Source organism: Elephas maximus, chromosome 14 (assembly GCF_024166365.1).
Source record: "Elephas maximus indicus isolate mEleMax1 chromosome 14, mEleMax1 primary haplotype, whole genome shotgun sequence".
Classification (NCBI taxonomy): Eukaryota; Metazoa; Chordata; class Mammalia; order Proboscidea; family Elephantidae; genus Elephas; species Elephas maximus.
In genome coordinates this window covers 30433429-30460322 of record NC_064832.1, presented here as the reverse complement: position 1 = coordinate 30460322, position 26894 = coordinate 30433429, and the positions used below count along the sequence as shown (strand labels likewise).

General features: G+C 38.4%; 1 protein-coding gene across 2 annotated transcripts in view; it reads left to right on the top strand.

Moving 5' to 3' along the window:
* The window catches only part of RB1 (RB transcriptional corepressor 1), a 208029-nt gene extending 188133 nt beyond the window's left edge, over positions 1-19896 (top strand). The window contains exons 18-27 of one of the 2 annotated variants that reach the window (XM_049853103.1): positions 537-655; positions 3462-3607; positions 8824-8969; positions 9710-9814; positions 10940-11053; positions 11150-11313; positions 13234-13264; positions 14326-14468; positions 14979-15028; positions 17994-19896. In XM_049853103.1, the coding sequence (XP_049709060.1) occupies positions 537-655; positions 3462-3607; positions 8824-8969; positions 9710-9814; positions 10940-11053; positions 11150-11313; positions 13234-13264; positions 14326-14468; positions 14979-15028; positions 17994-18064 (1089 nt within the window). In that variant the 3' untranslated portion in view covers positions 18065-19896. The remainder of the gene's footprint in view (positions 1-536; positions 656-3461; positions 3608-8823; positions 8970-9709; positions 9815-10939; positions 11054-11149; positions 11314-13233; positions 13265-14325; positions 14469-14978; positions 15029-17993) is intronic. The other variant, XM_049853102.1, reaches the window with a different exon arrangement.
* The last annotated feature ends 6998 nt before the right edge of the window (positions 19897-26894 follow it).

Below are 26894 nucleotides of genomic sequence, written 5' to 3'. Positions count from 1 at the left end.
TATTTTTGTGGGATTTTTCCACTTGGTCTGAGTTTTCCTATTTACATAAAATTCTAAGTCTCCTATTACTAACCTTTGTGATTAAGTTTCACTTTTCATTCCTAATAGTGTTTATTTGTGCTTTTCTGTTTCTTGATCAGTTTGGCTAGAGGTGTGTTTAACTTTTCAGAAAACCAACTTTTAGCTTTATTGATCAAACTGTGTATTTTATCTTTGTTTTCACTTTCATTAAGTTCTGCTCATATCTTCATTTCCTTTTCTTTTTATTTCTTCCTTCTTTGGGTCTTGTATGTGTCTTTTTTTCTAACTTCTTTTCTAATACAAGCATTTAAGGTTATACACTGTCCCAGTCTTGTTTGTGGGTAGTACAAAAATTGGCAATCAGTATTTTCCAAGTAGAGAAAAGGATCTTATTCTGACTATAAATTTCCACTGTCAATTGTGACTGAAATTAATAGTCCTCACCATGATTTTCATATGTACATGAGAGAATCATACTTATTAATGTTGTTATGATATCATCTCGTTTCATTTAGGATTCACCTTTATTTGATCTTATTAAACAATCAAGGGACCGAGAAGGACCAGCTGATCATCTTGAACCTGCTTGTGCCCTCAACCTTCCCCTCCAGAATAACCACACTGCGGCAGATATGTAAGTGGGGCGTATGTCGTATCATCCATTCGATCTGCAAAGAGATTTGGAGCATCAGTGTAATGCAAGCAACGTGTGTGGAAGCTGTGAGGAATGTAATTTTGAGTAAAATACTGGTCCTGCTTTCAAAAAGCAGAAGATAACATACATAAACTAAATAAAGTTTATGTAAAGTGGTGCAGAATGCTACTGAAATCATTCAGGTTTGGGGTAATGAGGTCAGTTTTCATGCCAGAAATGGGAATTTAGATAGGCCTTTAAAGCTGAATCAGATTTCAACATGGAGACTGGAGGCAGGGAAGGAGACAGCAGAGTGTTCCAGGAGTCAGAAGTGGAATGAACCCAAAAGCGTAAGAGCGAGGAAAGCAGGAACATTTTTTCAGAGCGTACAGATGAGTCCATTTGGAGTGAAGACAGGCTAGTTGTAGGGACTAGACTAAAACGGTTGATGAGTGCATGATGATGGAAGAGGAAGAAGCAGCAAGAGCTAACGTTTATAGAGGATGGGCTTTGTGCTGGGCAGTTGCCAAGTTCTCCAGATTTATTTTTTTCACTCAGTCTTCATAACAGCCCTGTAAGGTAATAAGTACTGCTGTCAACCTTGGTTGCTTGTAAAATGGGAATTAGAGAAATAAAGTAACTTGTCTAAGTCAACAGAAATCAAACTCAAGCAATCTGACCCCAGAGCCCATGCTCTTAATCACTGAAGCTACTCTGCCTTTCACAGACGTGTACCCATGTTTCTCTTTCGTTCTGTGCAGGAATTGACATTACGGTGTCTTGTGATCTCATTCATTTTGTGCAGATGTCATTTCCATGCTAACTGTACCCAAAGCATTTGTAGAATATGAAGACTCCGCTTTTACGTATAAATTTGTTTGCTAGGTAATGTTTTTGTATAAATAAGTCAGGCCTTATATTTTCTTTAATTCAATGAAAAGTTTCTGTTGAGTGCCAGAAAGTCTTCTAGGCACTGGGACTAAAGGTATGATGGACTTGGCCCTTCTCAGAGAGCTTACATTTTGGAGAGAGGAAACAGACAGTGTGAACAAGTAAACTTATAAATAAGATGATTTTAGAGTATAATAAGTGTTCCAAAGGAAATAAGCAGAGGAATGTGAAGGAGAGAAACTGAGAGGATGACAGGATGTTTAAGAAAGCTTTTGCTGAGATATTTTGACCTGAGACCCCAAGGACAAGTGGATGCTGGCCAGGCAGAAACCTGCACAATGTGCATTCCAGGCAGAGCACATAGCAAGTGCCAAGGTCCTAGGGCAGATTGAACTTGACTGATTTGAAGAACAAAAAGAAGCCTCAGTGCGGCTGGAGTATAGTGTACAAGAGGAGAGTGGTACTAGATGAGGTTGGAGAAGCAAACTGAAGCTATCCCATCGGCCATAGTCAAGACTTCAGATATTAGGAGGGTGGTGGGAAACAATGAGAGGTTTTAAGCAGGGTGTAGCTTGCTGTGATTTGTATTTTTAAAGGGCCACTCTCTGGCTACTATTTGGAAAACAGATGGGGCTGAGGAAGGAAAGGAACAGGGCAAGGAAGAAAGTGGGGAGACCAGTTGGGAGACTGTTTCAGTAGTGGAAGTGAGAGATGTAGGTGACTTAGTCAAAGATGTGGCGGTAGAGATAAGAAGAAATGGAAAGATTTGAGAGGTAGACTTAATAGGACTTAGTTTTGCATTGTATGTGAGGAATGAGGAAACAGGAGAAAATAAAAATGGCTTTTAGGTTTTTGACATAAGAAACTGGATGTAATGTGGAGCCATTTACTGAGACGGAGGAAGACTGGGGAAAGGAATCTAGAGCTTCGTTTTGACCTTACTAAGTTTGAGATTCAAGGAGTGATATCAGTTAGATAATTGTATATTTGCATCTACAACTCAAGGAATCCTAACTTTTGCCCAGGTTAAGTCACTCTGTACAATGCTGCCAGTTGGTGAACTGCAGAGACACTCCAAGGTGGAGAGTAGATCAGACACTGGTACTTATAAATCGTGTGATAGGGATTCCCTTTCTCTGGTGTGCTAATTAATATAGTAGGTGTAGTAGAAACGACTTAGAAACGACCATAATAAGGTACATACCTGTTCACAGTTCAGAATTATTTCTTAGCTATTGAAACAAAATCAGAAAGTAGATTTGGATTATTCTGTTAGAAGGCAAGACGAAGCAGTAGAACTGTCAGAAATTGAGAGAGAATATTTACTATTATCTCTGCTTTGATTTACGCGTGACATGTTTAGTATACAGCTGTCAATCTGCCTTGATAATGTTATCTGAAGTATTAATTCATGGAATTCTTTATTATATAATCAAGAGGTGAGCATGTGTATATGTGTATATGCCTGTGTATGTAACTTATCTTTTTATCATATATGTGAATCATAATTATCAATAAAAATTTTTTAGAGGAGAATCAGAAATATGGTAACACTATTTTGGTATCAGTAACTTTTTCTTCTACGTTGGTGTCATTTTGTGGTTTCAGTCCCACTGTAATTATTAAAATTGAACATATGTACATATACTGCTATTTTTTTTTCCAATAAGGCAATAGTTCCCAGGAAAAGCAATTTATCAAAATGAAGTTAGACATGATGGTGACAAGCTTAGTATTCCTATTAAGCTATCTTTCACAGTTTGTATTTAAATAGCCTGCTTAGGGAATTTGGTACAGTGTACCAGATTAAATGAACAATATGTTTTTGGGTGTATGTGTATAAGTGTGTGTGCGTGCGTGTGTGTGTAATTCTTAGCAATCTTCAAATAAAGAATTTTCCTTCGAATATATCTAGGTATCTTTCTCCTCTAAGATCCCCAAAGAAAAAAGGGCCAACTCCGCGTGTAAATTCTCCTCCAAGTGCAGAGGCACAAGCAGCCCCAGCCTTCCAGACTCAGAAGCCGCTGAAATCTACCTCCCTTTCACTCTTTTACAAAAAAGGTTAGTAGGTGATTACTGTCGAAGCCCGGACCCTGAAACCAGGCCGACTGGGTTCAAATTATGGCTCTCCTTACTTACTAGGTGTGACCTTGGACAAGTCATTTAATATCTCTGTGCCTCAGTTTCCTCATTTGTAAATTGGAACTGACAATAGTCATTATCTGCCTTTTAATAATAATGCTTATTGGGTTTTTGAAATAATTAAATGAATTAATACATATAAAATGCTTTCAACAGTAAGCACTTAGAAAGTGTTAGATGTTGCTGCTGCTGCTACCGTTACGCTTTCAAATTAATGTTTGGAAATATTTGCCCCTGGCCATAGGGTCACTGGAGCCCTGATGGTGTAGTGGTTAAGCCTTTGGCTGCTGACCAAAAGGTCAGCAGTTCGAATCTGCCAGGCACTCCTTGGAAACTCTATGGGGCAGTTCTACTCTGTCCTATAGGGTCGCTATGAGTTGGAATCGACTCGATGGCACTGGTTTTTTTTTTTTTGGTTACAGTGGCTATGAGTCAGAATCGACCCGAAGGCATTGGGTTTGGTTTTGTTTTTTGGGTATACGGATGCTATGAGTTGGAATCAATTCGACAGCAATGGGTTTGGTTTTGGTTTTATGGGACATTACTTCGGCTGTTGGGTGTGAATGTAGGGTTGACATTACAGTATGCTGTAGCCTAGCCCAGACACATTTCTTGGATATTTTCAGGACATTTAAGAAGGCTAGACACCAGGTTGTAGAGCATTCTCAGGCTGTGTGTGTGTAAGAGGTCGGGTGGGGAGGCTGGTGTGTGTGCATGTGCACATGCAAGTGTATATCCCTTTGGAACTCCTTGAGAGAAAGTGAAATGCCAGACTCCCCTGTGATAAATCTTCTTCCTGATTTTGTCCAAGTCAGACATACACTGAACTTCACAGACATACTGTAAGACTTAGCCCTTAGGTTGAAGCAGTGGTTCTCAGAGTCTCAGCCTCTGAAAAGTGTTTGTTGTTGTTGTCAGGTGCCGTCGAGTCGGTTCTGACTCATAGTGACCCTATGCACAACAGAACGAAACACTGCCCAGTCCTGCGCCATCATTACAGTCGTTGTTATGCTTGAGCTCCTTGTTGCAGCCACTGTGTCAGTCCACCTCCCTGAGGGACTTCCTCTTTTCTGCTGACCTTGTACTTTGCCAAGCATGATGTCTTTCTCCAGGGACTGATCCCTCCTGACAACATGTCCAAAGTCTGTAAGACGCAGTCTCGCCATCCTTCTTCTAAGGAGCATTCTGGTTGTACTTTTTCTAAGACAGATTTGTTCGTTCTTTTGGCAATCCATGGTATATTCAATATTCTTTGCCAGCACCACAATTCAAAGGCATCAGTTCTTCTTCAGTCTTCCTTATTCATTGTGCAGCTTTCACATGCATATGATGCGTTTGAAAATACTATGGCTTGGGTCAGGTGCACCTTAGTATTCAAGCTGACACTTTTGCTCTTCAACACTTTAGAGAGGTCCTCTGCAGCAGATTTACCCAAAGCAGTGTGTCTCTTGATTTCTCGACTGCTGCTTCCATGGCTGTTGATTGTGGATCCAAGTAAAATGAAATCCTTGACAACTTCAATCTTTTCTCCATTTATCATGATGTTGCTCATTGGTCCAGTTGTGAGGATTTTTGTTTTCTTTATGTTGAGGTGCAATCCATACTGAAGGCTGTGGTCTTTGATCTTCATTAGTAAGTGCTTCAAGTCCTTTTCACTTTCATCAAGCAAGGTTGTGTCATCTGCATAACGCAGGTTGTTAATGAGCCTTCCTCCAATCCTGACGCCCTGTTCTTCTTCATATAGTCTAGCTTCTCGTATTATTTGCTCAGCATACAGATTGAAAAGGTATGGTGAAAGAATACAACCCTGATGCATACCTTTCCTGACTTTAAACCAATCAGTATCCCCTTGTTCTGTCTGAACAACTGCCTCTTGATCTATGTAAAGATTCCTTATGAGCACAATTAAGTGTTCTGGAATTCCCATTCTTCCCAATGTTATCCATAATTTGTTATGATCCACACAGTCGAATGCCTTTGCATAGTCAATAAAGCACAGGTAAACATCCTTCTGGTATTCTCTGCTTTCAGCCAGGATCCATGTGACATCAGCAATGATATATCCCTGGTTCTACGTCCTCCTCTGAAACCGGCCTGAATTTCTGGCAGCTCCCCGTCAATATACTGCTGCAGCCACTTTTGAATGATCTTCAGCAAAATTTTGTTTGTGTGTGATATTAATGATATTGTTCTATAATTTCCACATTCGGTTGGATCACCTTTTCTGGAATAGGCATAAATATGGATCTCTTCCAGTCAGTTGGCCAGGAAGCTGTCTTCCGTATTTCTTGGCACAGACAAGTGAGCACCCCCAGCACTGCATCTGTTTGTTGAAACATCTCAGTTGATATTCCATCAATTCCTGGAGCCTTGTTTTTCATCAGTGCCTTCAGAGCAGCTTGGACTTCTTCCTTCAGTACCATCAGTTCCTGATCATATGCCATCTCTTGAAATGGTTGAACATCGACTAATTCTTTTTGGTATAATGACTCTGTGTATTCTTTCCACCTTCTTTTGATGCTTCCTGTGTCGTTTAATATTTTCCCCATAGAATCCTTCATTATTGCAACTCGAGGCTTGAATTTTTTCTTCAGTTCTTTCAGCTTGAGAAACGCCAGGCATGTTCTTCCCTTCTAGTTTTTCATCTCCAGCTCTTTGCACATGTCATTATAATACTTTACTTCTCGAGCTGCCTTTTGAAATCTTCTGTTCAGTTCTTTTACTTCATCAATTCTTCCTTTTGCTTTAGCTGCTTGACGTTTGAGAGCAAGTTTCCGAGTCTCCTCTGACATCCATCTTAGTCTTTTCTTTCTTTCCTGTCTTTTCAGTGACCTCTTGCTTTCTTCACGTATGGTGTGCTTGATGTCATTCCACAACTCGTCTGGTTTTCGGTCACTAGTGTTCAGTGTATCAAATCTGTTCTTGATGGTTTCTAAATTCAGGTGGGATGTACTCAAAGGCATATTTTGGCTCTCGTGGACTTGCTCTGGTTATCTCCAGTTTCTGCTTGAACTTGCATATGAGCAATTGATGGTCTGTTCCACAGTTGGCCCCTGGTCTTGTTCTGACTGATGATATTGAGCTTTCCCATCGTCTCTTTCCACAGATGTAGTCAATTTGATTTCTGTGTGTTCCATCTGATGAGGTCCATGTGTATAGTCACCGCTTACGTTGGTGAAAGAAGGTATTTGCAATGAAGAAGTCGTTGGTCTTGCCAAATTCTATCATTCGATCTCCAGCATTGTTTCTATCACCAAGGCCATATTTTCCAACTACTGATCCTTCTTCTGTTTCCAACTTTCACATTCCAATCCCCAGTAATTACCAATGCATCTTGATTGCATGTTCGATCAATTTCAGACTGTAGCATCTGATAAAAATCTTCTATTTCTTCATCTTTGGCCCTAGTGGTTGATGCATAGATTTGAATAATAGTTGTATTAACTGGTCTTCTTTGTAGGCGTATGGATATTATCCTATTACTGACAGTGTTGTACTTCAGGATAGATCTTGAAATGTTCTTTTTGACCATGAATGCAACACCATTTTTCTTCAATTTTTCATTCCCAGCATAGTAGACTATATGGTTGTCTGATTCAAAATTGCCAATACCAGTCCATTTCAGCTCACTAATGCCTAGGGTATCGATGTTTATGCATTGCATCTCATATTTGACAATTTCCAATTTTCCTAGATTCATACTTTGTACATTCCAGGTTCCAATTATTAATGAATGTTTTCAGCTGTTTCTTCTCATTCTGAGTCATGCCACAGCAAATGAAAGTCCCAAAAGTTTGACTCCATCCATGTCATTAAGATCGACTCTACTTTGAGGAGGCAGCTCTTCCCCAGTCATCTGTTGAGTGCCCTTCCAACCTGGGGGGCTCATCTTCCAGCACTTTATCAGACAGTGTTCTGCTGGTATTCATCAGGTTTTCATTGGATGATTCTTTTTCAAAGTAGACGGCCAGGTCTTTCTTCCCAGTCCATCTTAGTCTGGAAGCTCAGCTGAAACCTGTCCTCCATGGGTGATGAGTGACCCTGCTGGTATCTGAATACCAGTGGCATAGCGTCCAGGATCACAGCAAAACACAAGCCCCCACAGTATGACAAACTGACAGACATGTGGGGGTGAAAAGTGGTAGAAAGGAGAATTGGGGGTCCCATCTCAGACCTACTCAATCAGAACTCTAGAGTGGAACCAGCAATTCTTGTTTTAACAAGCCCTCCAGGTGAGGTGCGCTTGAGTTGAGAACCACTGGGATAAACTGTTACTTTTAAAAGTCTTTGAGGTATATTTTAAACCAGAGCCTTTCAAGTAAATGGAGGAAAATTCAGTGTTGTGGATTCCTTTTCTCCAAACCTGTATTTCCAGTAGTATTTTTTAAAATGACTTTAAATAAATTTTATATTACAGTTATGTTACCACTTGGGTAATCTGCAATACTACCATTTTTCTACAAAGTATGCGTCATTGGTATTTCATAGAGAACTATGCTGTTTGATTTGATTTGATTTTTTTTTTAAGGTGGGAAAAATTCAGAGACACTGGGCAATTCCATTATTTTTTAAAATAACTACCTCTCTTAAGTATCAATAGTGGGAATTTTCAACATCTGTGATGAGTGAGTGATTGGAGCCCTGGTGGAACAGTGGTTAAGAACTCAGCTGCTAACCAAATGTTGGCAGTTTGAATCCACCAGCTGCTCCCTGGAAAACCTATGGGGCAGTTCTACTCTGTCCTTTATACAGGGTCACTATGAGTTGAAATCGACTCGATGGCAAGGTTTGGTTTTGGTTTTTTGTGATGCGTGATTACCAAGGGAACTGAAACAGATCTAGTTCGGCTTGTCTAATTTCACAATATCTTGGGGCCTTTTCTCCTCTCAGCCCTCCACTTCTGCCTGATCTCATGCTATAATAGTTAACGGCAAGTAGTATTGTTGTGCTTTCTGTGTACCTAGCACTGGGCTGAGACTAAGATTCATTTATTCATAAGGGAAATAGTGGTAGAGGAGGGGCTACTGTTAAGTGCTTTTGACAGCATTATGGTTATAGCAATTTATGATGATGAAAAAATCCACTGGTAATTAGAAATGAACAGCAGGCATCACCAGTTTCTCTTATCTCCACAGTATACAGGCTAGCATATCTCCGCCTTAATACCCTGTGTGCGCGCCTTCTGTCTGACCACCCAGAGCTAGAACACATCATCTGGACCCTTTTCCAGCACACCCTGCAAAATGAGTATGAACTCATGAGAGACAGGCATTTGGACCAGGTAAGAAAATGAAGCATTTCAGCTTTTCTTCTCCTGCTTATTTGTTAACTAAGTACTGATTTCTTGAAGAAAAGATTCAATTCTAAAGAGAAACTAGATTGGTTTAATATATTCACTTGTTAGCTACCATTTATGTTTTTGCTATAGTTCTTAACAAATTAGAACTTTAGAGTTTAAACTTATATTTTAATAACTATGTATTTAATGACCTGAAAGATCTTATTTGCAAAAGGGAATTGAGCTCACCTGTATAACCAGCGCCCAGATCAAGAAATAGGATATTTTCAACAATTCAGAAGACTCTCTCTTGCCTCCTTCCAGTCACTGCACCCCCTTTCTCACCACTACGACTAAGTATCTCCAATATTATTTTGTATTTTTTCAAATACTTTGAACCTTTTTCACGTGTGGCTTTCTTGAACGTGCTAGTTATACAGTAATTTGATTCCAGTTTGAACTTTTCTGCAGACCATTTAGGGAGCAGAAGCCCAAGTTAGGTGATTTGTAAGCCAGATGATCAGTTCTGAATAATCAAGAGTTGGCTATTTGCATTTTGTTCTTACACCCAGTGTGTTAAACATCTCATATAAACTTTCAAACTGAGCTCTGAGATGGGAAAAGATAACCCTGTAGGAATTTAACTTTCCATTTTGTTAGGCCAAAAGAAAAGTAACAGAGTGCTTTCTAGAACAATACCATGTAATAAAATTCTGACTTTTTACATCATATTTATTTACTAGATCATGATGTGTTCTATGTATGGCATTTGCAAAGTGAAGAATATTGACCTTAAATTCAAAATCATTGTAACAGCGTACAAGGACCTTCCTCACGCTGTCCAGGAGGTAGGTGGTCTTCGTGGTAAAAAAATTTTTTTTAAACCTGGATAATTTCAGTCATTAGTTAGATCATATATCTTGACCTTATCATATAAATTCACAAATCGATTTTTTACTTTTATATTATTGAATAGTTTTTGGTAACGACGTTGGAATTTGGAAAGCTAGGTTTGAATTCATATTTCATATCTTCACTATCCAAATTCATATTTTATACTTAATAGGGAATACTATATCTCTTCAGTAAGCAGGATATTTATAATAAACTTGACATAAGTAATAGGGCATTAGATTTTTTTTTTTTTAAGTTATTTGTATTACTTTGTAGGAAAAGCCAGTGTCAAGGCAGCCTAATAACTAAGTAGTAAAAATGTCCAGTAGAAACAGGTGTTTCCAGTTTACCTTCCCTTCAGAGAATCAGTCATAGTAAAATATACTTGGTGTGACACACAATTCATACTCTCCAGTGGCAGGTGAGTCATGCATTATTCTTCCAGTTTATGATTTGGATTTTTCAAAAGTAAAATGAACCAGCTTATTTTTTTTTTTTTTTTGTAAATTTGAAGTTATTTGCTAAATCTAGTCATTTAAATTGTTTATATCAGAGGCATTGTATAAAGCCCCTATGCTTTCACCTAACTAAAGTCTGAGTAAAATCTACCTCTCAGGAAAATAGAATGCTTTTCCTAAGTGTCTGCTTCTTGTGATGGAGTCATTCACGCTTCCTGAACCCCTGTAGATTGTCGGGTGGGGGTGCAGGAGCACTGCAGGGAAGTGTAGACCAGAGGATGTAAATACTGAGGGACGGTGTCGTTGGCTTTTGCTGAGTTCTGGCCTTCGAGCCCCGTACTGCTTTCATCCTGCCAGCCTGGACGCTCCTGTCTGACAGCCATCAGCTCCACTGCTCCCAGCCAGCCCCGTCACTGCTGCCTGGCAGCTGCTCTGGATGATTCTGTGACATTTCCATTCTGTTACAGCAGCTCTAACCCAATCCTAAGAAGCCTTTTTCAGATTACATTTCCCTGAATACTTGGTGCTTCTCACTACTTAAAAACTATTATGACCTGTTAGAAAAGAAACCTAAAGAAATTAACAAATTCATTTAACAAGTTTTTTACTCTTCTTCCTCAGACATTCAAACGTGTTTTGATCAGAGAAGAGGAATATGATTCCATTATAGTATTCTATAACTCTGTCTTCATGCAGAAACTGAAAACAAATATTTTGCAGTATGCTTCCACAAGGGTATGTTACAAGAAATCTTTTGATTGGGAAAATCTGATTATAAAGCTATGGGTCGCACTAAAATATTAAATAAGTAATCTATTTTTTTGATTCTAGCCCCCTACCTTGTCACCAATACCTCACATTCCTCGAAGCCCTTATAAGTTTTCTAGTTCACCTTTACGGATTCCCGGAGGGAACATCTATATATCACCCCTGAAGAGTCCATATAAAATTTCAGAAGGCCTGCCAACTCCAACAAAAATGACTCCAAGATCAAGGTTTGTGTTTTCTCTTTAGGAAAGTGGTAGAGAATAGGAGGGGATTATTTTCAGCTAAGTGTAAAAATATAAAGTTTTCTTTGTTTAAAATAGGATAGACTCTTTAGTCTCCAATTTGCTTGTGTATGTTAAGTGACATGGTAAGGGTTATGGGGGCAAGAAAGATAATCTGTTTACTTGGATGGGTTTGCAAATTTAGTCATCATCTTTCCTGGCTGCTGAGGTCTGTTCTTTTATAAACAGTCTGAGAACCAGTTTGGTTGTAGGTTTCAAAACACATTCATATTTTTCTATATAGCCAATCTGCTAAACAAAGTAGATTAGTTTTGGTTAAGAATTTTGCTTCTTTAGTTTATTGGATATTCTGTAAACTCTTTCTGTGGGCTTTGATCATTTTGCTTTGTTATAAAAAGCAGTGTCATTAAATATAGATACGAATTAAGTTAGAGTTCTAGCCCTGATTCTACCTGTGGTCTCCTTATATTACCTTGGGCAAGTCACCTCTACTTCAAAAGGATGCTGTGGGTCAGGGAAATGATGAGTGTGAAGCTGTTTGAAATTTTCAGATGAAAGGTTCTGTGCAACCAGAAGTCATTATATTATTACCCACATCCAACCACAAGTGCTGTCTGGCTTTGAAGTGCCTCAATTGACTCATTACATGTTATCATGGCCTCTTTGAAACTGACTTTTATTTGTATAAAGTGGGAGGCAGATGAGCTAGTATAGTTAATGTGCATCTCAAAAATGATCAGCCCAGATAGTCGGACTTAATGGGCAAGAAAAGCAAACAAAGAGAAGGAGAAATAGTAACCCTTTAGAAAACACTTGTAGAGTGTGTTCCTTTATACAAGTCATTCACACTCATGATAAAATTTCAAACTCTACAGAAAAATACATGGTAAAAAATAATTGGCAGTATGGTACAAATGCTGGTATGTGTTCCTGTACCATCCTTTATTTGGTATTACAGTCATGTATCAGTGTACTGGTATCTGCAACTTACATTATAAGGTGCTAAGATGCCACACCATGTCTGTTTAGTTAAATTTACATAGTCCCACGCTGAAAATGTATACTTAGGCAATTTTTTAATGATGATAATTAATCCACTTATACAGATAATGATATAACTCTTGCTGATATTAGTGAAATCAATTCTGGGTTGGGGTTCTTTAGCAAAAAAGTCAAATTCTGAAAACCCTAACTGATAAATTGTTGATGAAGCATTAAGAGAGTGTCTTAACACTATTTATCCCGCATATTCAGTTATTCTGGTTAATCATATATATATGGAATGAATGGCCACATATCAAAGAATTGGAGGATAATAAAATTCATGTATCTACTAGTTCCATGTGTATATGCTCCAGATCTGAGTTGAGTTACATCAGGCTAATGCTGTTCTTCAGCTTTATTATCAAGAACTTAAATGGTTCAAACAAGGACTAGTAGAGATTTCTGATTCTACCATTTGTAATAAATAGCTTTTACTATGTATCAGAGATATTAATTAGAATTCTAATATTGAATACTGTAAGTTCTTTCAAATGTAACTTGAATTTAGAAGAGAAAATGTGAAATTTTAATTGCTAACTTACCCATTGGTTTATGAAGAACCAAATAGGGGTAAACTTAAAAGGTTTCCCTTCTTTAAATGTGGACATTGGCAGAATATGTTCTGCAGACCTGTATTTCTAAGTAGCTTTTGTTTAAAAAATCTAAGAGAGCAGCTCAGTACATGAATGTATTAGCACTAGTATGGGATAAGCCCCTAATGAGTATAGTTTTTCAGTGTTTCTGGGCTAGAGGAAAATTTTCCTTTGGTGTTCTTGATACTTAGAATGATGTGTATGTGTTCATCTCTACACATTTCTACACTATTTTCATTACGAATTAATTTGTATTTCATCTTGACAGAATCTTGGTATCAATTGGTGAATCATTTGGGGTGAGTATTTTCTTTGTATGAAAAGTAATGACATGCACTTGTAACTATAAAAGAAATTGAAGAATTTCTATAATTTGAGTTTACACCTCACCCAGGCATGCTGCATAGAATTTAGAAGATATGTTTGTGTGTGTCTTTAGAAAACAGTTTTGAAATTCACCAATTATGCATACAATTTGAATTGAGATACTCCAAAGTGTAACCATCACATCCAAATGTCACTAGCCAGTCCCTACGTACTGGCCTTCTCCTTCCACGTATATATACTTTTGCTTATCCTTCCACTCTCAGACTTGTCAGGCTTCTAGGATATTCTTTCTTGGGTATATTGATTACAGATTGGTTACACGAGACCCTGCTGCAGTATAAATGGCAGGGCTTATGTGATGGTCTTTGTTCCAGAGAGATCCAAGGGAAAGCTTAGCTTTGAAACAGTTACCCTAGGCTGGCAACTCACTGCTCTAGTTGGCTTTCCATTAATGTCACTAATTCAGCAGGCCCATATTCAGTGGTCATTACCCCTCCGTAGAGGTTATATTCTTACAAGAGTGGGAAGACTGCCTGTATTATATTTTTTGTTGTATAATAAATTATCCCCAAACTTACTGACTTAAATATTTATTATCAAATTCATGTGGCCTTCCCTTCTGGTTCTGCCTATGCCCTCAAAACAAAACAAAAAATCTGTTAAAAACAAGGTTCCAGAAAGCTCTTCCAACTTTGCATGCATCTGGGAAGTAGTCCTGGCTTCGTGCGTGAGTCCTGAAAAGACAGAAGTGAGACTTCCAGGGTAGTAGTCAGAGTTGCTGGAGGAAGAGCAGGAGCCTCACGGGAAGAGACAGGAGGATTTCAAAAGGGTAAGCATTTAACTGGTGCAGAGTTAGGTGCAGTTACTCTGCTTTTGAGATTTTTCATCTCTTATTTGGTCAAATGAAGCAGAAAAGTAAAATGACGATGCTACTGTGCTTGATTTTTGACTCACCTCAAACTATAAAGCAGGGTTGCTAACTACAAAATGGCCGTGTTGAATGATTTAAAACAAATAACTCTGCAATTCATAGACTTCTGAGAAGTTCCAGAAAATAAATCAGATGGTGTGTAACAGCGACCGTATGCTCAAAAGAAATGCCGAAGAAAGCAACCCTCCTAAACCACTGAAAAAACTACGCTTTGATATTGAAGGATCAGATGAAGCAGATGGAAGGTAGGAACAAGTTAGAATGTTCCCAGTAGCTCAGCAGGTCATCTGGAGAACCAGACTCAGCTCTGCTCCTGGTTTCCACGAGTACCTTTCAGGCCAATTTTATTCACAAGTTGTGAGGATTTCTCAAACCATAGGTACGAATGTACCCTGAACTTAAAAGAACCATACAAATAATACGCCATCTATGCCTAAATTCAGTGAAGGTATCAGATGCTAAAAACCTGACCATATATTAAAAAAAAGCTATTGCTAACATTGTTAGTTTTAATATTAAATTTAAAAATGCCAGTTTTCGAAAACTGTTAACTACTGTGTTTTATAAAAACCACTGATAGTGTATAGAATCATATATTTGTAACATTTATATTTTAGATGATTAGTTTATAAACCTTTGATACTAAAAGTAACTAAAAATTTCATAAATCATTGAAAGCACCATAGTTAATGGAAATTTGGGTTTTTCATTTACATATATAAACATGAAATGTTTTGCATTTTTAAAATCTGCAGTAGACATCTCCCAGGGGAGTCCAAATTTCAGCAGAAACTGGCAGAAATGAGTAAGTACTTACCATTACACCTTATGTAGTTAAAAGAAACAGTTGTCTACATTGCAGTCTTTTCACTTTATAAAAGAATACAAACAGACATAATTCCTTTAACTGGCGGGCTTTCTTATGCATTTAAAATACAGTTCAATTGAGAATATATTATTTACCTACAAACAATCTGTGATGCAAAGTGAAGGTCATTTTCACCCTTTCTAGACTCTTTCGTGCAGGAAGTGAAACACTGCTTGGCCATGTCTTCAACATGAATGGCTGTGGTTAGAAAATACTTCAGGATAGCAGAGTTATAATGAGGGGCTCTGCAAGAGTGGTAAATACAGGAAAAGGCTTTATAAACCTAGCATATGTAGGTATCATCACCTTCTTTTTAAAAATATTTAATATTTTTTATTCTGCTATTGTTGAACTTTCCTGATCTGTAAGTTTTTAAATTAATTTCAAACAAGTTTCCCATTACTAGATATCAGAATTATGGTAAAGAACACCAGATTACTTTCCAAGTTATACGGAGAGACCTGATTTTGGTATGTTAAAGCAAATGGAATTCTCTCGTAAGCCACTCTGAGACTATAAAAGATTAACCCGTGTATAGTGAATGGAAAGCACGTTCAACAACTGCTGCTGAGCTGTCTTAGCCGTAGCGATGATAATGAAGGTGCCATTTTTTGGTCTGTGGTGCCTGATCCATTAATATGAAAAGGAGCTGGGACTTGGAAAGAAGAAAAATATTTAGGAGTTAAAAGGTATTAAAACTCTCGCTCTGTCCTACAGTCTTAGAGGGGCAGGGGTGATTGGCACATATACAGGTATCTGATTGCAGCACAGGGTCACGCTCTGAACAAGGCAGGGGACTGAGAACCGACCCCCAAGTGTCTCTGAGGAAAACATGTCTCTGTTCCCTACAGCGTGGTGGTAGGTGGGTTCTGCAGAGGGACCATGGGCACCCAAAGTTTTTAGTTGTAAGGACTGGGAGGTACCAGTTATAGGATGTATCAATAGGCATGATACCAATTAAAATGTGACAAAAGGGTTTCTCTCAACAAGTCTTTGTAGGTACTAACTTTGAAATATAATAAAAGGAATGGTGTTGTTTTTTAAGCCATTTTTTTCCTTGTGTGTATTATTTTGAAGAGTAAAACACTAAATATACCATAATTTTATGGTTATAAATGAATCTCTTTTTAGATATTACTTTGACTAATATACTCCTATTTTAGCTTATAAATAGTTGTGGCTTCTCCCCTTCCCCAGTACATGAAGGTAAACATGAAGCTGATAAGAAAATCCTGCCTTGAAAACATGTGGAAGCATTTTGGAACCCACAAATATGCATTTTAAAAGGCACAGAAAGTTGTAAAAACATGCATTTATGTGTTTTCTTAAACAAGAATTCATTTGCTGTAGTCAGTACATTTCCCAGTGGCCCACTTAGCTGTGACGGAGCCTCCCCTGCCAGGCCTGTGTGAGGGACCTCTGTGCAGCGGAAACACTGTCACTTAGCTGTGACGGAGCCTCCCCTGCCAGGCCTGTGTGAGGGACCTCTGTGCAGCGGAAACACTGTCACTTAGCTGTGACGGAGCTTCCCCTGCCAGGCCTGTGTGCGGGCCTGTGTGCAGCGGGAACACTGTCACTTAGCTGTAACGGAGCTTCCCCTGCCAGGCCTGTGTGCGGGGCCTGTGTGCAGCGGGAACACTGTCACTTAGCTGTGACGGAGCTTCCCCTGCCAGGCCTGTGTGCGGGGCCTGTGTGCAGCGGGAACACTGTCACTTAGCTGTGCCGGAGCTTCCCCTGCCAGGCCTGTGTGCGGGGCCTGTGTGCAGCGGGAACACTGTCACTTAGCTGTGCCAGAGCTTCCCCTGCCAGGCCTGTGTGCGGGGCCTGTGTGCAGTGGGAACACTGTCACTTAGCTGTGCCAGAGCTTCCCCTGCCAGGCCTGTGTGCAGCAGGAACGTTGATTGGAGAGCAGCAGCAGGAGTCTTAGCCCCTAAGGCTGAGGCATCCTCCAGGATACTCTCAGCTCCTCAGAGAACTACATTCACAAAGGTCAGCACACAAGGCTGGGTAGCTCAGAGTAGAAGAGCTGGGAGAGAAAACTCCGTTTTTCTCTTCCCAATGTGAATATTCTTTGTGTTTCTTTATAAAGAGCTCTAAAAATTTCTAAGTAGTTTAAGTGTCCTACTTTTGTCTGTATTGTAATTAATAAACTGCTTTTAAAATATCCATGTCAAATTAAGTGATGTGTGAGCTGATGTCTTTGCAGTACCTGGAAGACACTTCTGAACACAAGGGAATCCCCTTGTTTTGTAATGGTCATCAAGCCCTTCGGCAGATCCAGTCTGGGCCAGCTCAGGATTCTAGTAGCTCGTGTGCATCCCAGACTCACGATCATCTTCTCTAGATCACTGGTGTACGAAGTGGTACAAGACCATCTTTAGGGGCACATAAAGAAAATATTAAAATTTCTATTAATTTTTATCTCATCTCTTTTTAATTTGTTTGGGGTGTGTGTGTTTTATAATTAGTCCAACTGTAAAACCAAAACCAAACCAGTTGCCGTTGAGCCAACACCAACCGATGGTGACCCCATGTATGTCAGAGTAGAATCATGCTCCTATAGGGTTTTCCATGGCTGATTTTTTAGAAGTAGGTTGCCAGGCCATTCTTCCAAAGGGCCTCTGAGTGGATTCAGGGCACCAGGTAGCACCCAAGCACGTTAACCATTTGTACCACCCAGGAACTCCAGTAAATTGTAGGTACATGTAATTTATACATACAAATATACAAAATCCATATTTCATATATTTTGGTGATATGTGTTCAGAAAAAAAGTTACTGACAGGGATATGTGATCGAAAACATTTGCAGATCACCTGCTTTTGAAAGGCTCTGAGAACACTGATTTGACATGAGCATAACACATATGGCACCCCCTTCCCAGCTTACCCAGCACCATCAGGGCTATTTACAACTCTTCTTCCTTTTTCCAGCATCTACTCGAACACGAATGCAAAAGCAGAAAATGAATGACAGCATGGATACCTCAAACAAAGAGGACAAATGAGGATCTCAGGACCTTGGTGTGGGCACTGTGTTCACCGCTGGCTTCATTGTCTCTCCCAGACTGACCGTATAATTCTCCCAAGTTCTGTTTACGGCCACAGTTAATACTCAGCTTCAGTTCTTCTTGTGGATATAAAAGGATGTGTGCAGATGCGAGTTGAATTTGTGCGTGGGATTCCTAAACCACTTGCACTGTTGTAGTCATTGTTATCGTACAAGATTGAAAATCTTGTGTAAATCTTGCCATTTAAAAAATCGGTATCAGATTGTTTCCATTTCCAAAGCGTAAGTGCTCTGCTTCCCAAATGGTGAGGACACCTGGAGAGCGTGGGTCCTGACAACCATGCCTATCTTTCTAAGTACTTTGCCTTCCCTTTTGCATATGTGTGATGTTTGCTACTGTTTTTATTAATTTATATATGTATTTTTTATTTAACATGAACGCCCTCAGAAAATGTGTCTTGTCTTCCAAATCCAATTTGGATGACTACTGATTTTCACCCAGATTATCCTGAACTCTTCTGTTAAAACAAATATTAGAAACTAGAAAAAAAAAATTACTAATTTTTACACATTACATTTTACTTTACTTTTGGAATCTGATGTCCTGTGTGTTTGTTTTATAAATTTTAGCTTTTGAATGCAGGCAGAAAACAAAGTGTAGACATGATACTGTCATACTACTGACACAGATTTCATACCTCAGAACTAGTAGGAATTTCTGACTGATTGTATCCTTCATCCAACTCATGCTTTACAATGAGGGTTAATAGTACTTTTGGTTTTTATACTATTCCGATCACTGAAGTTATAAAGTACCCCTTTAGTACTTGAAAAAGTGAAGTGTTCAGGCTAGACCTTTGCTATAGAGGACCCTAATACAGTAGACTCCAAGTGCACTTTCTAAGGTTTCTGGGTCCTAAAGAATCAAGATAGAAATTAATTGTACCTTATAAGCAGGCTGTTAACTATAGGAGCCTTAATTTTTTTTTTTTTCCCCTAGAGATTTGTCAAGTTGCATCTCAACAATTATTCTGCCCTCCTAAATTTAGGAAGGTTTGTGTTTTCTCTGGAATGGTACATGTCTTCCATGTATCTTTGGAACTGGCAGTCGTCTGTTTATCTTTTACTTTTTTAAAGCCAGTATGGGCTAACACTGGCACATTCAAAGCCAGATTATTTCTAGTCCAAAATTGCAAGTAATCAAAGGTCTCTGCGGGTTAGGCATTATTGCTTCTGATTTTGTACGAAAGCTTCAAGTTAAAGTGGCTTCATTAGAAGAGGCGCTTTTTCCCCTTGGCACCTAAAGGTGTATTTAAACTATCTTGTGTGATTAAGTTATTTAGAAATGGTATAATTTAAATAGGTGGTATTTAAGTTAGCATCAACTTAGCGTTTAGGAAAATAATTTTGTCTAAATCCAGAATTCTTTTTAAAAAGAAATCTGATCTCGTTTGTTAGAAAACCAAAAAATTTTTGGCTCAATTAAGTTTCAAACTCATTATTTTGACAGCTATCTGGGTAACAAAGGCACTAGACAGCTTGACTGCATTTCCTCTCTAGTTTCGCATGACTAGCTTACAGATCATTTGGCTTGTAGGTCAGGGCCTGCCATGTTTCCACATCCTTTGCTAATATGTTCATGTCAGAATTAGTGCCAGAGCTTTAGGAACTTCAGAGATTTCTTAAGGCTTCAGATACTGCTTTTTGTATTGGTTAAAACTGTACATTTAAAATTGCTATGTTCTATTTTCTACAATTCATAGTTCACCTATTTTAAAATAAATTAGTTAAGAGTCTTAATGGTGTGATGTTGTGGTCTTTGTATTAAGTGTACTAATGCCCTGTTCTACTAAACTTGTTCCTAGTGTGAACTCATCCGTTCTCGGCCTTTAAATGGGATCTCTGTGCTGATGCTCCCGAACTTACTTCTCTAGCCCTGATGTTTTCACTGAGGTCAAAGTTCTCTTAGCCAACAGAACTCTTGGTTCCTACCCCTTTCCCTCATCCCCACATACTTCTCAAAATATAAACTAGAATCAAACAAAAATACTGTGTTTCTACCCTGGACTTCCCCGTTTTACTAAACTCTTGCTCAGCCCCAAAACCTAGGCATCATCTGTTAACTCCTGTCTGGACCACTGTTATCAACTTCTAACTGGTCTCACTGTTCATTCTCTTCGTCTTTACCATCCAACTCCAATAAAGAACAATACTGTCCTTGAAAACTGGAATTTGTTCACATTGCTCCTCTACCTGAAGTACCCAGACTCCTTCTCACGGCCCACTGAGCATTTCCTGATCTGGCCCTGACCTCCTTCTCCATCCTCATCAGGTACTACCTTCCCCCCTGCCCACCACTGTAGCCACACTGACCTTCTTTAGCAATGCCACACCTGTCCCTGCATCAGGCTTTTACACTCCTTCTCCTTCTGCCTGGAATGCTCTTCTCCCAGAATTTTGCACAGCTGGTTACTTTCATCTTTCAGGGTTTAGCTCAGAGACCCTTCCTAACCACCCAAGCTAAAATCATCACTCTGTATTGTATCACTCTCCTTCAAAATTGTACCAGCATTTATCACAATCTGAAATTGCCTTATTTGACCTGCTATTTACTGCCTATCTCCCCATTCCTAACCCCTTCCCCAAATTGTGAGCATCAACCTAGTGGTATTATCCACTACTATAGCTCTAGCACCAAGAATCCATTAATTAAAAAAAAAAAAAAAAGCAGAATCTGTATTTTTCCAAGTATGTGAAAGCAAACAATACTTTCTTCCTTTTTAAAATGTCAGTATTTTCATTCTATGATTTGAAAGCATTACCATAAATATACACGTGTGTACATATATATATATATACACATATGTGTGTGGGTATTTCATTCAAATATTTACTGAGTTCCTACTAGGTTCTAGATACATACAAGAAAAAAAAAAAAAAAAAAAAAGACATACAACCATGACTAAATAAAACTAAAATCTCCATCTTCATGGAAGTTACATTCTATTTGTAGGGAAAGGGCAAGCAAATGGATAAAATAAATAAAGAAAATACATATATGTCAGACTGTGTGGGAAAAAATAAACAGGGAGTTCTGGGAGGGGGGTTTTAACATTTAAAACAGAGTAGACAGAGAAGGACCCAGTGAGGGGATATTTGAGCAGAGACCTGAAGGAGATGAGGGAGTGAGCCATGCATTAACAGGAGCAGAACATTCCAGAGAGAGGAAAAGCCAATGCTGTGAGTTGGGACTATGTCTGGTGTGTTTGAGGAACAAGGAGGTCACAGTTAAATGGAGAGTTACAAGAGAAAGAGTGGGAACTCTTTTCATCTAACACAAAGTTGATATTAAAGGCCTTTCCTCCGAAGCGTCTTTAATATACAAGTCCACAGCCCTTAACCTACAATTCTAAAATCCTTTGAAAACCAAGTGGTTCTATAACTTTGTTTGGTGCCAAAAGTAATGTCACATCAAATCTTATCTAAACGGGCACAGAGCTATTTCTATATGCATGATTATCGGAAGCTGACCCAGCCCTGCTGAGGTGTTACCTATTATGTGTATGTACCATGTTGCCATTCTAAACTCCAAAAAAATTATGAAACACATCTGGCACAAAGGGATTCAGATAAGGAATTATCTTGAGTTCAAGTAGTATGTCTTAAAAACAGGCGGCCAGTGAAATGCTTTCCTTGAACACCAGTATGTTTACTCCCGAAGGAAGAAAGGCAAATAAAGGGGGTACAGCAGGCAAAGCAGCAAGCGTCACCTCTACAGGCTGTAGTGAGGGTAGATGGGAATCTGAAATGAAACGCAGGCTCTTAGGGCGAGTCAAACTCCATCAGCCTTTATGACACTACAAAATTTTAGTCTGTATGACAGAAAATTGATAATTTCCAGAGATTTATTTAGAATTCCATTGATTGAATTAGCTCTTTAAGGTATAATAAACGGGACAAGCTCAAATTGATACATTTATTTACTTTTCATTAGTTTTCTGGGGGGAAATGGGAAAAGCAAAAATAAAAACCTACATACTAGTTGTACATACTAGTTCTATTGCCACCTGGATGACTTCATGATGAATTGCTCTTAGAAGCTGGTTTTTATTCCTCATTATAGGGCCAATGTAGCATTCATGGCATTGGTAAGGATTTGGCAGAATTCTCCTTGGACTAAATATTTTACAGGACCAACCTGAAACCTTGCGTCTAGAAATACTACATTTCTACCACAAGTATAGCTTTTTAATAGAAATATGTTATAGTAACACTGTAATATCTGAATGAAAGGATTATAACAAGCTCTTAACATGAAGCTGAGGTAGTTATCTGTTCTCATAATTCCTTTTTTGTGTCCATTTTAGCACTATATGTAACTAATTTAATATTGACACATGTAATCATGACAATTTAATGTGAAAGTTTAAATTTATTCCATGGACCAATATCAGTTGCTCCCTAAATACATAATGTTATGATTTTAACTAAATCTACTGAGAGGAAATTAGTATGGCTTGTGAACCTTCAAAGTGTTTGTATGCTTTGGCAAATATTGCATTAAAAGAAACAGTAAGGTGTGATTTTTCCTCTCTCTTTACAATTCTTCCAATCCATTTGTTGTGATAAGAGCATGCAGGAAGGCTAGAAAGACAAAAAGATTATGTTGTAGTTGCTTTTCTTTTCCCCTTTTTTAAAAATTTTGTTGTTGAGAATATACATAGTATATCAATTCAACAGTTTTCTACATGTACAATTCAGCAACACTGATTACATTCTTTGAGTTGTGCAGCCATTCTCACCCTCCTTTTCTGAGTTGTTCCCCATTATCATAAACTCACTGCCTCCTAAATTTCCTAATCTTTCAAGTTGCTGTTGTTACTTTGATCCCATATAGTTATTAAAAGAACATAATGGTCAAAGCAGACATTTTTTTACTATTTTAGCTAAACTACTATTTGGTTTTAAGAAGACTTCACGGGATATTTTTGGTTTAAGGTTTAAAGATTATCTTGAGGCAATAGTTTCAGAGGTTCTTCCATGCCCCATGGCTCCAGAAAGTCTGGAATCATGAGAATTTGAAATTCTGCATTTTCCCCTTTTTGATCAGTATTCTGCAGAATCTTTGGTCAAAATGTTCAGTAATGGTAGCCGGTCATCATCCAATTCTGTTCTCATGGCAAAGGAGGCAGTTAGTTGGTTCATGGAGGCGATAAGCCACACCTTCCATATCCTCCTATTCCTGACTCTCCTTCTTCCTCTGTTACTCCAGGAGCATAGAGACCAACTGTCATGCCTTGGATGGCTGCTTGGAAGCTTTTACAATGGCAGACACTATAAAACAAACTAGGAGGGAGAAGAGAAGCACTAAACCGTTGCTTCTTTTCATTATCACTGGGCAAAAATTCTGGCTCTAAACACAGCTCACCATGTTATGGTCCAGAAATGACTGGCAATTTACAGTAGCTCTAAGCTAAAGACTATACATAACATTCTTAACCTTTGTTTTTTAAAAAAGCAGTAAATGGCATCTTCACGAAACCTCAATCAGCAGTTGAGAATACTACTTCATTCATATAAAATCTTCACCTTTTCTGTGTAAGTTAGAGTAAAATCATTGGAAGCACTAAAACTTTGAAACTTTCTTGTGCGAGCATGGGAGGAAAGCTAGAAAATTTAACATAAACTTATGGAAAAGGAAGGGTCCACTGATTTCTGATGTATCATTATGAAATGTAATTTTTATCTCACATATTAAAAAGAACTAGGTAATAGAAGAAATCAAGAGAGAATAAAAAAATTCCTGGCATCAAATAAGAATGAAAACAAATCATACCAAAACCTTTGGGACACAGCAAAGGCAGTGCTCAGAGTTTGACTTATAGCAATAAATGTACACATCAAAAAAGAATGAGCCAAAATAAAAACATTGGCCCTACAACTTAAACATATAGAAGAAAACAGCAAAAGAATCCCACAGCCACCAGAAGAAAGGAAATAATAAAGATTAGAGCAGAAATAAATGAAATAAAGAACTGAAGAAAAATATAATTAAGACCAAAAGTTAATTCTTTGAAAAGATCAACAAAATTGACAAAGCACTGGCCAAACTGACAAAAGAAAATCAGGAGAGGAAGAATATAACCCAAATAAGAAATGGATGGGTGACATTACAACAGACCCAACTGAAAGGATCATAACAGAACACTGTGAAAAACTGTACTCCAACAAATTTGAGAACCTAGATAAATGGACAAATTTCTAGAAACACACTATCTACCTAAAATGACACAAACTGAGGTATAAAATCTGAACAAACCCCTAACAAGAGAAGAGATTGAAGAGGCAAAAAAAAAAAAAAAAAAACTCCCGACAACAAAAAAATCCCTGGCCCAGATGACTTCTACCAAACATTCAGAGAAGAGCTTATACCAGTACTACGCAAACTATTTCAGAACATAGAAAAGGAGGGAGTACTTTCAAATTCATTCTATGAAGCCAGCATAAACCTGATATCAAAGCCAGGCAAAGACACAACAAAAAAGAAAATTACAGGCCAATTTCTCTGATGAATATAGACACAAAATTCTCAACATAGTTCTAGACGATAGAATTTAGCATCATATAAAAAATATAATACACCACGACCCAAGTGGAATCCATACCAGGTATGCAAGGATTGTTCAACATTAGAAAATCAATCAACATAATCCACCACATGGACAGAACAAAAGAAAAGAATCACACGATCATCTCAATCAGTGCAGAAAAGGCATTCGATAAAGTCGAACACCCATTCCTGATAAAAACTCTCAGTAAAATAGGGATAGAAGGGAAACTCCTTAACACAGTAAAGGGCATCTATACAAAACCAACAGCCAACATCATTCTCAATCAACGAAGAGAGGCTGAAAACATTCCCCCTGAGAACAGGAACAGGTCAAGGATGCCCTTTATCACCACTCCTACTTAACATTGTGCTGGAAGTCCTAGCTAGAGCAATAAGGGTAGAAAAAGAAATAAAAGGCATCCAAATTGGAAAGGAAGAAGTAAAACTATCCCTCTTTGCAGATGATATGATACTATGTATAGAGAACCCCAGAGATTCCACAAGAAAATTACTGGAACTAAGAGATTCAGCAGACTAGCAGGATATAGGATCAACATGCAAAATCAGGTGGATTCCTACATACCACAAAGAGAACTTCGAAAAGGAAATAAGGAAAACAATATCATTTATAATAGCCCCTAAAAAGATAAAATACTTAGGGATAAATCTAACCGGGGACATAAAAGACCCATACAAAGAAAACTACATAACACCACTACAAGTCAAGAGACCTACATAAATGGAAAAACATACTACACATAGACAGGAAAACTCAACATCATGAAAATTTCAATTCTACCCGAAGTAATGTACAGACATAATGGAATCCTGATCCTACATACCAACAGCATTCTTTCACAAGTTGGAAAAACCAATCACCAACTTTATATGGAAAGGAAAGAAGCCCCGGATAAGCAAAGCGTTCTTGAAGAAAAAGAACAAAGTAGGAGGCCTCATGCTACCTGATGTCAGAACCCATTATACAGCTGCAGTAGTCAAAACAGCTTGTACTCGTACAACAACAGACACATAGACTAATGGAACAGAATTGAGAACCCCAAAATAAATCCATCCGCCCATGGTCAGCTGATTTTTGACAAAGGACCAAAGCCCATTAAATGAGGAAAAGACGGTCTTTTTAACAAATGGTGGTGGCAAAACTGGATGTCCATCTGTAAAAAAAAAAATGATGCAAGACCCATACCTCACACCATACACAAAAACTAACTCTAAATATAAAACCTAAAACGATAAAGATCATGGGAGAAAAAATCGGGACAAGGCTAGGGACCCTAATACATGGCATAAATGCAATATAAACCATAACTAACAATGAACAAGCACCAGAAGATACATCAGGTAACTGGGAGCTCTTAAAAATTAAACATAAGTGCTCATCAAAACACCTCAGCAAAAGATTAAAAAGAGAACCTACTGACTGGGGAAAATTTTTTGGCTACAACACATAGGAAAAGGGTCTAATCTCTAAAAAGTTATAGAATACTTCAATACCTCAATAACAAAAAGGCAATTAATACAATTAAAAAATGGGCAAAGGATATGAACAGACACTTCACCAAAGAAGATACTCAGGTGACTAACAGAGACACATGAGGAAATGCTTGAGGTCATTAGCCATTAAAACCAAACCTGTTGCCATTGAGTGAATTCCAGCTTACAGTGACCCTATAGGACAGAGTAGAACTGCCCCATAGGGTTTCCAAGGAGCACCTGGTGGATTCAAACTGCCAACCTCTTGGTTAGCAGCTGTAGCACTTAACCACTATGCCACCAGGGTTTCCTGTATGAGACCAGGATCATAAAAACTCAAGAAAAGGTTAATACACAGAAAAAAAACAATCTTTGATGGTCACTGGGAAGGTGAAATCACCAAGTAGATAGTAGACAAGTGTTAAATTTGGTGAAGGGAAAGCCAAAACAAATACAGGGAAAGTCAGCACAACCTGACCAAGGCAAAGTCATAGAAGCTTTCTAGATACATCCAAACAGCTTGAGGGACCGAGTTACTGGGGCTGATGGCTGAGGACCACAGTCTCCGGTCAACTGGCATAACACAGTTCATAAAGAAAATGTTCTACATCCACTTTGGTGAGTAGCGTCTGGGGTCTTAAAAGCTTGTGAGTGGCCATTTAAGATACGCAGATTGATCCCATCCCATCCAGA